Source organism: Cariama cristata, unplaced genomic scaffold (assembly GCF_000690535.1).
Source record: "Cariama cristata isolate BGI_N322 unplaced genomic scaffold, ASM69053v1 scaffold8717, whole genome shotgun sequence".
Classification (NCBI taxonomy): domain Eukaryota; kingdom Metazoa; phylum Chordata; class Aves; order Cariamiformes; family Cariamidae; genus Cariama; species Cariama cristata.
Genome location: NW_009627063.1, coordinates 1 through 14,411, shown reverse-complemented (window position 1 = coordinate 14,411; position 14,411 = coordinate 1). Strand labels below are relative to the sequence as shown.

The 14,411-nt window shown below is 37.1% G+C and overlaps 1 protein-coding gene across 1 annotated transcript in view; it reads right to left on the bottom strand.

Moving 5' to 3' along the window:
• The window catches only part of LOC104164850 (dihydropyrimidine dehydrogenase [NADP(+)]-like), a gene marked incomplete at its 5' end in the record, with an annotated part of 31,242 nt that extends 25,941 nt beyond the window's left edge, over window positions 1-5,301 (bottom strand). The window contains one exon of the mRNA XM_009704303.1: window positions 5,214-5,301. Coding sequence (XP_009702605.1) covers window positions 5,214-5,301 — 88 coding nt within the window. The remainder of the gene's footprint in view (window positions 1-5,213) is intronic.
• Window positions 5,302-14,411: the final 9,110 nt, after the last annotated feature.

Genomic DNA, 14,411 nt, shown 5'->3' with positions numbered 1-14,411 from the left:
TTGGGTTGGTGTGGGGGGGGGGGGGTGTTGTTTTTTTTTTTAAATGCTGGCCACCAGAAGGCTTACATCCACCTACAAAGTCTGTTAGAAAATGGTTAACATGTCAGCTCAGACCAGTTTACCTTTATTATTAAGGGATATGGGAGAAGATGGTCTTTCTGAACAAGGAGAAAACTGTTCAATCAGTGTCAGGAATCATTGTAATACTGCAAGACTTGAGATAAAAACGTGTGAGCTAATAATACAGGTCTGTAGCGACAAAGTGTGATTTTGAGTACTGATAACTCAAAAGATACTTCTGCACCCCCAGTTCTTCATTATAGGCTGAGACCGTAAGGGCTGAGCCTCTGTAGTCTGAGTCACTCACTCCTTATGCCTGTGCCATGTAACACTACTTAATATCCCCATGCCTAAACTGCACCAACAGTTGTTCTTCAATGCAACTACTCAACCACAAAGGTGTCTGAAACAAAAAGCTCCAAGACCATCTCACTGAATAGTACAAACGTAGAGCATGTGAGCAGCTGTTGCTTTCTAATGGGCAGCTTCCTCTAGCACACACTTCTGCTTAACAGGAGGAGAGCTGGCCAGGCTGCAAGTGTTCAGGCTGAGAGTGGCTTCTGGGAAGCTGTAGGATTTTCTGCTGCTATACAACATTTGCTTGTGCAAGCCCTAAAGGATGATGGGTGCTAGAGCTCCATTTTGCCGAGTCCTCCTTGGTTTGACATATCAACACAGGGAAAGGAGGACATAAAGTCCTAAAATCACTCCTGATTCACTCAGGAGTAAGGGGGCAAAGCTTTCCCCTGCAGCAGCTGAACACTTTATTTTCTTAGTGTTTTTTCTTTTCAAAGACAGAAATAACTAAAATGGCACTTATGCGTTATAAAACAAATATACACTTTGCAATGTAAAGGTTGTATTTAAAGAGAGGACAGCTGGAAGTCAGAATGCGTGTTTGCCATCTTCTGATGTTTAGAAACAAAAGTAGTAATGTGTGCATGGTGAATGTGAAGTCTGGTCTCTGAAAGACACAATTGCAAGCGGTCCGTATGAACTGAGAAACACTGACTGGGAAGACACAACAGAATAGGCTGTACCTGTATAAAGTGGAGTTGTAATCCAGTTTGTATGGAAAAAGAAAATGGAAGTTGTGGCCTAAACTCTAGTGAGTTCCAGCAGCTAACACAATACAGCATAAGTGACATCCTTTTTCTCAAAGAGGCTCAAGGCTCATTGAGCCTGGCAATTCAATTACCCTCTCAACCCAGAAACAACCCCTCCTCCCCTGTTCCTCTTCTACTCCTGAGCTCAGGTGTAATGGTAGAACAGCCAGAACAGCTACATTGTACGTGGCCTGTAAGTATCTAAAAAGCCTCAGGCTTAAGAGCAAGAATCCCTGACCTTTTATGATTGCTATAGCCATTTTCCCACAAAACAAACTACATACAATAGAGATCTTAAATACCTAACAAAGCAATTCATTTTCAGTACACTGCTGTCTAAATACTCTATATTAATAATGAATCATGTTTAAATAAACACCTGCGTGCAATACTGCTTACACAGGGATGAGGACAAGGAATTTATTGAACTGAATTTCCTCTAAACAAGCAAAGTAACTTTTTTTTTTCAAGTGAGTGATGAAGAAAGATTCAGAAGCAGGACAGAGACTTCAATAAGCCTAGAAAGCGTACCTTGATTTCCTGGATTTACTGATGTCAAATACCTGAATGTTCTATGCCTCACCTATTTATTTTGTCTAGAAGTTACCAGATGTAGTTTATTTACAAGGTCAACACAGCAAAACAGATTTCTCATTTTGAAAAGTATTTTCAAGGACATGTAAAATATTCTTGATCATGGGAAGTAAATACTTTTATGACAGTAATACAAAAAATATTCACCAAGCAGATTGCTGAATTATTATTTCAATAAAAGTTTTGAAAAATTTGTAACAAAGTCAAAAATTACTTACTGGTTCCATTACAAACTTTCAAAATTCTAAGTTAGAAGTTCTAGCATGGTTTTCAAAAGCATACTGTCCTTGTTTTCCGTCTACTCTAAAAGCGTTTGGTGCAGGTACTCTAACTACCACAGCAGCAGAATGAAAGAGGGGAGAAGACACTGCAGCAGGACCAGCCATGGTAGTGGGCTCTCGCATAGACTCTGCCAGGGTGGTGACTTCAGGCAAATCATTTCAACTTTCCACACCCTTCTCTCAACTTCCATCTCATATCTACTGCTTCCCTGGCAGAAAGCAAGGAGTTTCAAAGTGCAGTAGTGTAAAAACAGTAGTGCATAACTATATGTAGAAAAAAAATCCTATTAATAAAGGAAACCAGAAGAATTTACTGTTACTCTTCCTGAAGAACAGAATTTGCTATAATAGAAATATTTTCTACCAAAGGCACCAGAAACTAATTCATCAAAAGGAAAATTCAGCCTAGCAGACTGCAACCATCAAGTCAAGATTGAGTTCCCTCTATGCACTGTTTACTTCCCTGAGAAGTTGCTTGGTACATGAATTACAGGAGACACAGCCATTGATACAGAGGCCACAAACATGCAGGATTTCCTAGCCTTGTTTTTCAGCCCATGACTTCAGCTATTTGCTAAGCATACCCTGTTGTGGGTTTTTTCTCACTTCTAGTTTTTTGTGTTTGTTTTTTTGTTTTGGTTTTCTGCTTTTGCATTTATTTTTAAAGTCAGCATTACAGCTGCTGCAGAGACATGCTTCCACAACCATGCTGTATTAGATTTCTTCCAATAGGGTAAGGAGAGAAAGTAAAGGGTAAGACTGTATGTAAACTCACACTTGGAACTGGATTTCACAGAAGCAGTGCTGATTTTAGGCATGCAATTCCCACCCTAAAATCCTGACTAGCAGAAACTGACTACCTGACTTTTAAAAACTTCCCACATGTGAATGTTTCCTGCTGTCTATGCAATTATCAGGCATCAACATGAGCTAAAAGCAGTTACCAAAACCGTTGTATACTTTTTATAAAAAATAGTTTGAGAGTGGACACAGAAGCTATTGATAGATATGGATAGGGTCCAAAAAGAAAGGCTATAACTACATTTCAGTAGTCTAAGATACTTCGGTTTTTCCATAAAGAATGTTAAATCTCCTGAGGGAATAATAGTATACTGCAATTCTTTTCTAAAGCAAGATTTCCTGATAAAACAGCAAGCGATCAGGTCACCTGCACAGGGCAAAATCAGCATCTTAACTGGTATCTGCAGCTTACAAGATGAATTAAGAGTTGCCATCGAACAGCCCAAACTCTATAGGGTTGATCCACCTCACTGACCACCTGACAGGTTAAATCTGGCCCTATTAAAACCTGTAAAAGTGTACCCATTGGCTTCAGCAGGGTAAAGACTTCACTTCACACCTTTGAGGCAGTTTCCTAATATTATTCCAGTATATCTTTGCTAAAATACAACTCACAAAGCTCTGCAGTCACCCCACCTTGATTTTCTCTGCTTTGTAATGGATTCACAGAATTCAGAATGAACCAGCTGTTTAAAATGACTTACCCTTTCTGCCAAGTCACAAAGGGGCATCATATTTCTGAAGCTATCAGAGTCTGAAAGACCCACCATTTATTCCAGAATGCTGCTGGTGTTACTCCTCCTTCTGACAACTTCTTTTGCAGTCTTCAGTCCATCTTCCCTGATTCCTTATTCCCAGCTCTTATGTTTTGATAATCAGACCTTTTTTCTTTCCTCAACAACGCATCACCCTATCCTACTCAAAGCAGTAGCATAACTAATCCTTAGTAAGAAAAGACCATCCGGGTAAAATACTTTCATAAAATTTGCTTTAGGTTTCCTAAATACAAGGATGAGATGGAGACTAGCAGTTTCATTACTGCCTCGTACCTTCTCTGTTCAGTCTGCCTGCTTCACGATGCCTGGAAGAGGTAATAAGCAGCAATATGCTGCATACTATACTATGGTTGCAAACAGATGCCTACATTCATGAAAATAAATGCTGCAGTGACAGGGTACAGATTATAGAAGAAAACTGTCTATATGCAGACACTGGGCATAATGCCAATTACTGTAAACCACATCAACACATAGTTATGTTATAATTGATACATGTATCTTAATATCTCCTCTTACCCTAATGTTTCTTGTTAAGGTGCCGAATTTACCGGTGTCTTCTCTGTACAACACACAGGGTAGTAAAAACAATGTGGCTGTTAACTCGCACAGAGCAGTGCTGGTGTTGCTCACTTCAGCTTTACCTGTGTTGGCCCTTTCAGCTGCATCTAACAGTGAGACATGTTAGAGCATAAAATGTGGCCAGAAAATCTTTGTAGAACCCCCGGTAGATTATGAGTCTAGTTGGGCTCACACAGACAAATAAATCACATGGCAGCTAATGATTCCACACATGGGAAGTAAGTTCTAAAAGGTATGGGGCAATCAATAGCCAGTCATCTTTAGGCTAGCCCAGGCAGCCTAATTAATCTTGTCATATCAACTTTGCAGTCATCTTTATTTATTTCTGTTTCTGACTGTTAAAAGTCATTTGTAAACCACAAATCAGAATAATGTTTTCAAGACTTCATTATGATTATAGTATAATAGCCTATTAAGAAAGGAAAAGGTACAGTACCTCTAAAGATGGGGTTCAATTTATTCCTGTAGTATTTTATTAATTTAGCTGACTGACAACATTTGCATTAACCAGAGCCTGTTACTAAAAACTCCAAGAAAACATTCCTTGTGATGACCACCTTCATGTCAAATTTCTGCCCAAAGCAAATTTGAACAATAATAATTTCTTAAGGGAACAAAAAAAAAAAAAAAAAAAAGAAAAAAAACACAACACAAAACCTTTCAGGAAAGAAAAGGTTTGTAACTATAATACCTCAGGTAGCAGCAAAGTTAAATAATTACACTGTAATGCTCAGTTTTTTTGAATATCATTATATTTGAAAACCATCAAAACCAAAAACTTCATGAAAAAGTGACATGAAGAAATAGATTTGCACTATACACTATATGTACAGGCACAGAACGGCAGCAAAAATAATTAAAAATTAGCTGACTGTTGAACTTTAAAGCATCTGTTGTAAACACTATTTTTTTTAAGACTTTACAAAGATAAACCTTGAAATGCAATCTCACTAACAGAACTGCAAGTAACTGCTGTTATCTGCTTCCATGTACTACTGCAGGCCCGATTTTACCTTGTTTGCAATACTTGTGATGAATGACTTGATGTCCAGATTAGTTGGGCAACTCTTCTGACAGGGGGCATCTGCACACTTTAAGCATCTACAGGAATAAAAGAAAATGTGTCAAGGAGACATGGAATACAAATGCTGACAATAGCATAAGGTTTTCAAGTTAGCATGGTAGAAGATAGGCCACAAAGGAATAATATAGAGCATTTTCATAAAATTTCTATTTAAAACCTCAAAGCACTACACGATCATTATTGACTTGCATTCAACACTGGTTACGTTCTGTTGACTCCACTTTACAAAGGAAGGCAGTTACAAACATACGGACTACACATGTCTAAGTATTAGGAAACAACATCTAATTACATAGGAGTAATTTTTTCCCTGGAATCCAAGACTGCTAAACTTCCGACCATTTCATTTTTCTATTTGAAGAACATCTGTGCTGTGAATCTGAATTTACTAACAAAGTTCTGGAAGTATCACTGTAGATTAAATTCTGGTGTTAGACAACCAGACATACAAAAGCAACAGTATTTCCACAGAGGAAGGAATTACTTTTTACTGTATGTGCCAAAGAATAAGAATGGCTGATAAAATTTCAAGTCACTTTTCTATGAGTTCCCTGCGATATGTTTGTGACCTCTGAAAACAATTTAGTAGTCTTACGCATACTCCCAAATGAAATCCCCAAGACTGTCATCTTGCCATCCCTAATGACAAAACCTAACTGTATATTAAAACATACTAAGTAGCAAAGATTTATTGTCTGTTCCTGCCTAGTCATCCATGAGGACGTACCGGTCTGGTTGCTTGCACAAGTCCCGTCTAAGGATTAAGCCCTCAGGGTATCTATGCAATTTGCAGTAAACAAACCTAACAGCAAAAGGTACAAGTCAGCTGAAGAACTAGAATGGTTCTCTATTAAACACAAAGGTATTTGTACCCACATATCAATGATTATCATAGGTCAAATGCCATACTACTATTATCTCATAATTCATTAAGTTGTTCCAGATGCTCTTTCAATATTGTTTTACTAACGTACAGAATTTACGTAAATTGTAGTTTTAACAATCTATGGAAAATGAAATAAAATTTGTTTTTCACGTATTATCTGAGCATAACTACTTACATAAGTTCCACAAGTCCACCTCAATTTTTGTTACTTAGTGACAGGTAACACCACTGTGGAACTGGCTGGGACAGAGTATTTTCAAATACAGAAAAGCTGCAGGAGGCCTATGGACCACACGCACAAAGAAATGAAGAGCACATTAAAAGGAATGAAATGCCTGAAATACTTGCAGTGAAAAAGTGGCCTTTGTCAATCACATGCATTGCTTTTGTTTTCTTTTTTGTTTGCTTGCTTGTTTTTTCAATTAAGGGTGGAATAAGAGAGAAGGCAAAACCAGTTAAGTGAAAGATTAATTAGTCTTTCATCTTCCTATTCTTTATCATCTAGCTGGGTATTGTAGACACCACGGCACCAGCAAAATTTGAAGGCACATGTGGGAGTGGCTGTTTGGATTTTCTCACAAAACCAGTCATGGAAAAAAGGTCCCAGGGGAAATATTTAAAGGAAAACAGGTCTCACAGGCTGCAAAAGCTGGGAAATCTGATTAAGCCAAATCCAGGTTCACTACCATAGTAGGTTACTAGTTCAACTAGTCAGGATGTCAGAGGGCTCTGGCAGAAGAGCATCAGCAGGTTTAGCTGTGGCAGTTAAATATGCCAGTGCTCTGTGCTACTCACTGACAGGCACATGTTATGAATGCCTTAACAAGCAAAGGCAGGCCAGTGGGGACCTCAAAGGGTTGATGTGGCCAGAGCACCAAGTCAAGAGGATGCTCTTAGCATTCTAAGCAGATTGAAAGACAGCAAAGTTTTAGTACTAGAAGCCAGAAATAAGAAAAGGAGATACACTAGGCAAAATACATCACTATGAGTCTGGGGATGACCATTTTGCCTGTGTAGGTAGTAAGGAAATAATAGAAGTGGAAAATCACATGTTTAAAAAAGGCAACAATTCCATTATGAATTTTTGCTCTTCACTTTCCTGAATGTGGTTTCCTTTAAAATACAGTAGTCCTATATCCAAGACCAAAAGGATTGTACTTAACATAAAATACATTTCTGTGGATTATACGTAGAACAATCTCATGTCAAAACTGACCAGAATGGCACCTAGCAGGTTAAGCAGTGTACAGATTATCCGTTGTGGCTAGCAAGCATCTTTACCAAATGATTTGTCTTTTGATTTTTGAGCTGGTTCACAAATAACAGCTGTTGAAAATGTCAGCTATTGTGGGGGCGGGTAACACAAACTTGAATGTGAGCTTTGGGGAGGAGGGGAGGGTGCCATGAATATGCCAGTCCAGACTTTCTCTTATGATAATACCATCTTTCGATTCTCTGAGCACTCTGCAGACTAAAGTGCACCAGGCTGCCATTAATCCCACTTATCACCCTGACAGCTCAGTAATTACACTCCCGCTACAGCTAGGTACTGTAAGGTACTGTAGTCCTAATAAACCATCAAGCACTGTGCAAAATGCATGCTGGTGAGGTGTTTTATTAAACTTGGGGGGTTGATCATCAAGTGACATTAGTGTTGACCTATTTTTCTATCTGACAATAAATTATCCTTTGACTAAACCATAATAGATATTACAGAGTGCATTTACTGTACCAAGGAGCAAAGGTATTGCATTCTAGTGAGCCAGGCAAAAAGTGTAAATAAAATAGTAGAATCACCTACCAGAAAGTTATTACATAAATTGCTGCAAGTGACTGATCCTTTCAAAAATCATAGGCAAAATACTGTGCTTAAGGGAATACGCCAACAGTTACCATGAGCTTCAATTTGACATGCATGTCCCCTTACGAAGAAACATTAAGTATTACACTTCTTTCCTTTTTCTGTAACTGTCCTCCCACTCTATGAAATCCGACCATTTTATAAGGTTATTCCATTACTACGGGTTTAGTTCAAAATAACGTAAACAACAAACTAGAAATTTCAGTTGAATTTCTCTAATTCCCCTGCTAGCTTGTACCAAATTTAAATGAAAAGAAACAGTCACGTTTTTAAGTGGCCATACTACTCTGGAATGCATAAAAACACAGAGCATTAGACAAAGCCAGACCTATGCTAATCTCAGAGTATACATCTCAACATTTCTTTTGCAAAAATATAGGAAAAATTTTTCCAACTATCCGAAAACACCCTATTATCAATTATTCCCCTATTTTTTCATGGAACAACATCTCCTTTAGAAACATACAGGCTATAATGAATCTTAAAAGATATCATATTCACTTTATACGCATATTGATTTCCATGTAAAAGGCAACACCATAGTCTTTGCATCACTAAACCCAAACTTGAGGAACTCGAAGAGGAATTATGTCTTCCATTTTGGAAGCACTTAGCTGTTGGTTCAGCTCAGTATCACTGCGAAATGGTAAATTAAGTTAGATATAAAACGCCTACAAATGCTGTGCAAGTATAGCATATTTATATAAATATTTATGCAAATATTATCATTTGGCATAGCTTTATAGACATGCCTGTGACTATATAATCACAGAAATTCATGTTTCCCACACATCTAAACTCAAAATTTACATCTCTTACTGAACGGTGTTAAATTATACATATGTATCCCCAGTGAACTTAAAATCTTTAACTTTTATTTTTAAGTGTTGCAACTAAAGTTATTTATTGTTTAAGGACAGAGTGCTTGTAAATCTCTTTCAGGCACAAAATAATGCATGCAAAGGACACTTACGCAATAGCCCATTTTCAGCTATCAGGTTTGTACCTACCAATTTTGTCAGTGCAAAATAAGCACCTAAAAACGTGCATGTACACACACAAACTCATTCAATTGACCTCTAACAGCACAGGTACTAATAAAAAAAACCACCACAAAACAACAAAAAAACCACAACACAGAGAGCAGTAGATTACAAATATCTGAAGACAATAAAAGGAAAAGGCACTTCAAAAGTAGTGATTTTTTTTTTTGATGTAATAGAAAAGAAAAATGGAATAGATAAATGAAAGTTGCAGATTTCTGGAACACATACTACCCGTTGGGAAAAAAGACACAAGAAGCCATGAGGTATGTCTATGCATAAAAAGGAATAGAAAGGAAATAACAAAAGAAAGAATAAAAAAAATAACAAATTTCTCTACCAAAATCTTTCCCTTAGGAAAAAATGATACCAGAAACCAGTTCTCTACTCTTGAAGAAAAAGAGAAAAGGAATCCACAGCAAAGATGAATTTTCAATTCATATTTTCATTGTTTAATTGTTGAAACATTACCCAGTATTTTATTTTTAAATCTGACCAATAGATAGTCTCATTTCTAGGTCTAGACCAGCTCTTAACACTTTTTTGCTTCTAAACACAGAAGGGCAATTTAGTTATATCGTAGCCTAAAATTGCAGCAAACTATTGTCTATCTAACTGGTAATAATACTACTTGAAGTGCAATCACATATACGCCTAATGGTTGGGGGTGAAACAGACAATCTGCATTAATATTCCACAATGGATCGTTGCTGATAACCTATCAAATTTTCATATATCACAAAACAGGCCAAATAACCTTTATCATGGTTACTGTTGGCAGAAGTTTAGAAGCAGATTAAATCCTAATCCATTTATGTGGGTTTCTGCAGGACATAAATGTTCATTCTGAAAAAAGGCTTCCAGCTCTACTATTTGTAGAAGTTTCTAAAACTTTATCCACTACTAAGAGAAATAGCCCAGATACCCACATAACAGTTTTACACAGGTCACATAATGATGTTCTGTATATACTTCCTGAGGCGTTGATCAATTAATTTTAAGAGAACGGTAGATCTGATTCCACCCAACGAACTAGAGGCCAGTCTGCACAGGAGATCCAATTTTGATGTCAAGGTTCTTCTTGCTTCCAAGACTCTTGCACCACCCTCTAACCCTCAGCTGGGGATGGTAAAGAGTGGAATAAGAAAGCCACGTGTAAGGAAGAAATAAATCTATACCTTCCAAATAAATCTATAATTCCCAAGTTGAATGCTCATTGCCTTTGATGACAGAAGTGAAGAGCATCATGTAAGTTTTTCTCCTGAGGTTCAATCCATTAACCACTTATGGCTAATCCTGCAGAACTTAGGCTTTCTTCTCCCCATTTGATCTTGCTGTACTTAAACAGGGCAAGGACAACCCTAAACAGAGATTTGGACATATATACACTCATTTAAAAGAGATGTCAGGATAAAGATCCTGTACTGCAATGGAAAGCCATTAATGAGAACGTACTGCTGGCAGCTGTAAAAAAAGACTTGCTGCTATTATTTTCTTTATAAAAAAAACCAAAACACTCAAAACTAGCAATCAAACAAAAAAAAATTCCTATGCCCTTTTGTCTTCCCATTCATTACATTTCACAATGGACAGAAGAGGAAAAAAAGATCATAAAGCAATGGGGAGATTTCATTGCAAGATTTAAATAGCAAAACACAATAAGAGTTGATATAAGGGTTTAATGAGTACCAAAGACAAATGATACTTAGAGGAATATTCGTTTTCATTCAAAGTCAAGAAGCAGAAAAAGGGACTCTCTCACACGAGGCTGAGAATTCTGTTGTGCATGTGCAACATAACAACAAAGACAAAATAATCTTAAATTAGAATTTAAAAAAAATCTTAAATTAGAATCAACTATGAATACATAATTTTGGACCACAGGAGAAACAGGCAGAATCCCCAAGAAATGCCTCTGAACACAAAGGGCATCAGAAACTCTATAAAAGGCAGTGAACACAGACTATATAAAGAAGCAGGTACCATGGTCCTGGATATATAATACCGGAAAGAGAAATGCCCAGACTGTTAGCAATGCACAGGAACCATAAGAAACAAAACATTCAGTATCACATAAATTGGCAATACTAGTTCATATCTGAAGAAAGAAGGACAGAATCCCACTGTTGCCTCTTCAATCACTTGAGAGTCCTGTGAGCCTTCTGCAGACCCACAGAAAATGAGACAACTTCTCTGTCAGTAGTTAAGATGACCAGAGGAAGAAAATCTTAAATGGAGGCACTCTACAGGATTAGAGGCAGATATGACATTGCTGTCGGCAGCTACAGGAGGTGAAAGGGAGGTGCTTTTTATTGAAAGGAAGAAATGCTCAGAGTTGAAAGTTAGTCTTCAGACACAAAAACCTCCTACCCTAGTGCAGAATAATGGCACTTACAGACAAGGTTATTTTCAGACACTTAAGAGGTAGTGAATCATATGGACATAGACTCCAAATCATTTCATTCATCAATGACTCATCTTTCTCTTTTCTTCTTTGGCTCTCTACATGACCATAATTCTTCTTTTCCTATCTACTCCTGAATCCCTGTTGAGTGTAGGAACTCTCCTCTCTCCTTTGCATCTGTTTGGCGGTCTTCTTGTTTTCTGTAGTCTTTTCCCTCCTTCATCTGAAATTTCTCCACCTCTCTGTCCTATAACATTTTATCATTCTTCAGCATAACTGCATTTTAATGGATAATGTTGATAACATAAAAAAAGTGTGACCCAATGTCTGTCAGCACCTATTTACAACAGTCGTGCAGCACAGTGTGCACCAGTCACTTTTCAATCCATCTTCTGAGTTTTTGCCATCCACCATCCAGCCCTTTAGAACCTCCATTTCTGGCAAGTTCCTGCACTAAAACTGTGCTTGCCTAGCCACACCTCTCCTGCATACTCAGGACTGTGCTATCTCAGTCTGTGACCAGCCACATGCAAGCAGTGGCTACCAGAAGAAAAGTGGGTTGGTGGGATTTCCTCTTAAACCCTCGTTGAATGGTGGTGGGTTCAATACATTGATTTGTCCACTGGCTTTAAAAGCTGACAGGTGGTCTTGGGATTTGGGTTTGAGTTTAAAAAAAAAAAAAAAGTCTTACACTTTTGCTTATCTCTTTCTAACCATTTTTAAAAATCCTCTATGGAAGACTCAGTTATCTTAACTTGTTGCGAACACTTCCAGCTAGGGTTAAGAAGTTTAAAACAATCCTGCAAGAGCTCTGTAAAAAACTATGAAGTTTACATAGGGTTATATAATACACTGAATATCATCAGATGTGTTCGGACTGAAAATCACCAAATGTGGTGCTTGAATTTCTATTTTGAAATATCGTATTAGAATTTAAGTTTAGGTACCGCAAAAGGTCCTCACATTTTATACCTATTCCATGGCCTAATTGCTCCCAACAAGTGCTTGGCTGAAGTTACCACTGCTCTCTGAAAAATGATTTTGTAAACTCCTTCGAGGAGGACTTAGTACATAACTAGCCTAAAGACGGTTGCTTTGTACAATGAAAGAAAAGGTATTTGGGAACCCGAGTCTTCAAATTTAGTTATTTAAAATTAATGTAAGAGGAAATAAAGTTGAACTTAGCAGTGTACAAAAGTATGAGATACATCTTCAGGAGAAAAAAAATAGTTACCTTGAGTCTAACTTTCAGCTTTATCTTTATACCCACACCACTAGCCAAACACATGAATGCTTAGGGAAAAGCAGGTGCTGCAACTATTAAAAGTCTGTACTAAGGAATCAGAAGGCCACCTTTACCTGTATGTAGGAAATCTATTCCATAATCTGGATAGCTATCCATTTTTTCATATCTCATTCTTAAAAAAAAAAAAAAAACAACACAAACCCAACATCTTCTGAGTAAAGAATATATCAGGTAGACTATTTCCTCCCTTCCATTTTAGAACTGAAAGAACTCTTTTTTTATTATTTCAAATACAAAAATTTTAAATATTACAGATTTACTGCAATATTCAAAGAATTGTTCCCTTTTTCTTGTTTCATATCAAGCATTACGAAATTGCCTGTTTTCAAAAGTATTAGTCAACATTCAAAATTCATTAAACTGTCCCAGAAAAACTAAGTATAAAGTTTTTATTACTGTCAACAACTTATTTTTATTTAAACCTTAGAGTTTTTAGCGTTACAAAAAAAAGTAGTTACAAGTCAATTTGCAACTTCTCTGGAAACACTGATTACATTTCATACTATGTACTAATTAACATTTTCTCAACACCATAGGAACACAATAAAGGTTGTTGCTTACTATGCCAAACTTGATGGTATCACATATAATTTCAGTAGTGCAAAAGATGCAGAAGAAACATGCTCGTCAGTAAGACTGTGGATACTACCTATTTAGAACTCGGGCTGTGCTCTTTCAAGTCCCTGAAAGCAGCACTTCATCTGCCAAACCAACCACTTGTGGCTCAGCCACACCCAGACTTACAGAGTTTTTTAAATGGGTACATTTATGTTCACCACAATAGTGATCCCTTTCACATACGAGACAGCTGTTACAAGATGTTCAATATACTTTTAATCCTCTATAGACCTTAGACAGAAGGGTTGACAGAACTGACAGTTTTTATTATAGCTTGCCCTGTACACAATAATCTTCTTTCACCTGGACTACTCTCACAGAACTGTTACAGACTTTTTGAGTTATACCAAGGATTATTTCTAGTGTTTTTAGGAATGAAGAAATTATTTTTATGTGGCATGATTCTTATCCTGTGTAAATTACCTTTTCAAAATATGAAACACCTGTTGTCTGTTTATCTTAATGTCAATGAAACTCCTTTGGGTTCACTTCAGGAAAAACATACTTTACAAGCTCAGTCACAGACATTTTTTTCTCCCAAAATGCCTTTATCATCTAGGCAGATCTTACAAATGGCACTCTGTACAATACATTATTAACAACACGAGCACACATCTACCATTTATTTGTATGCAAAACATTCAATACATTTAATAATAACATATATAAACAATCTATGATAAAGTATAATGTAACTAAAATGTATGAACTGAGAATTTAAGAAAATGTTCTCAGTTAAAAACTACAAACCCAGAAGAAACCGATTTCCTCACTACAGCACCACAGAGACTCTAACAATCAGACCAATACTGCTAATGCTCATCTGTCTTGCAATTTAGGCATGCCAGCAGTTCCACCATCACACAAGAGCGATTTAAACTAAGAACTTTTGTGGAGAAGTAGTCTTGGGAAAGGCAGTAACAGCAGAATAAGCTAATGTTTCCCTTATTTTTAGGATCTGAGTGCCAAAGAATTCTCTGGCTCTCTCTTTACCATTATCCTGCCATTT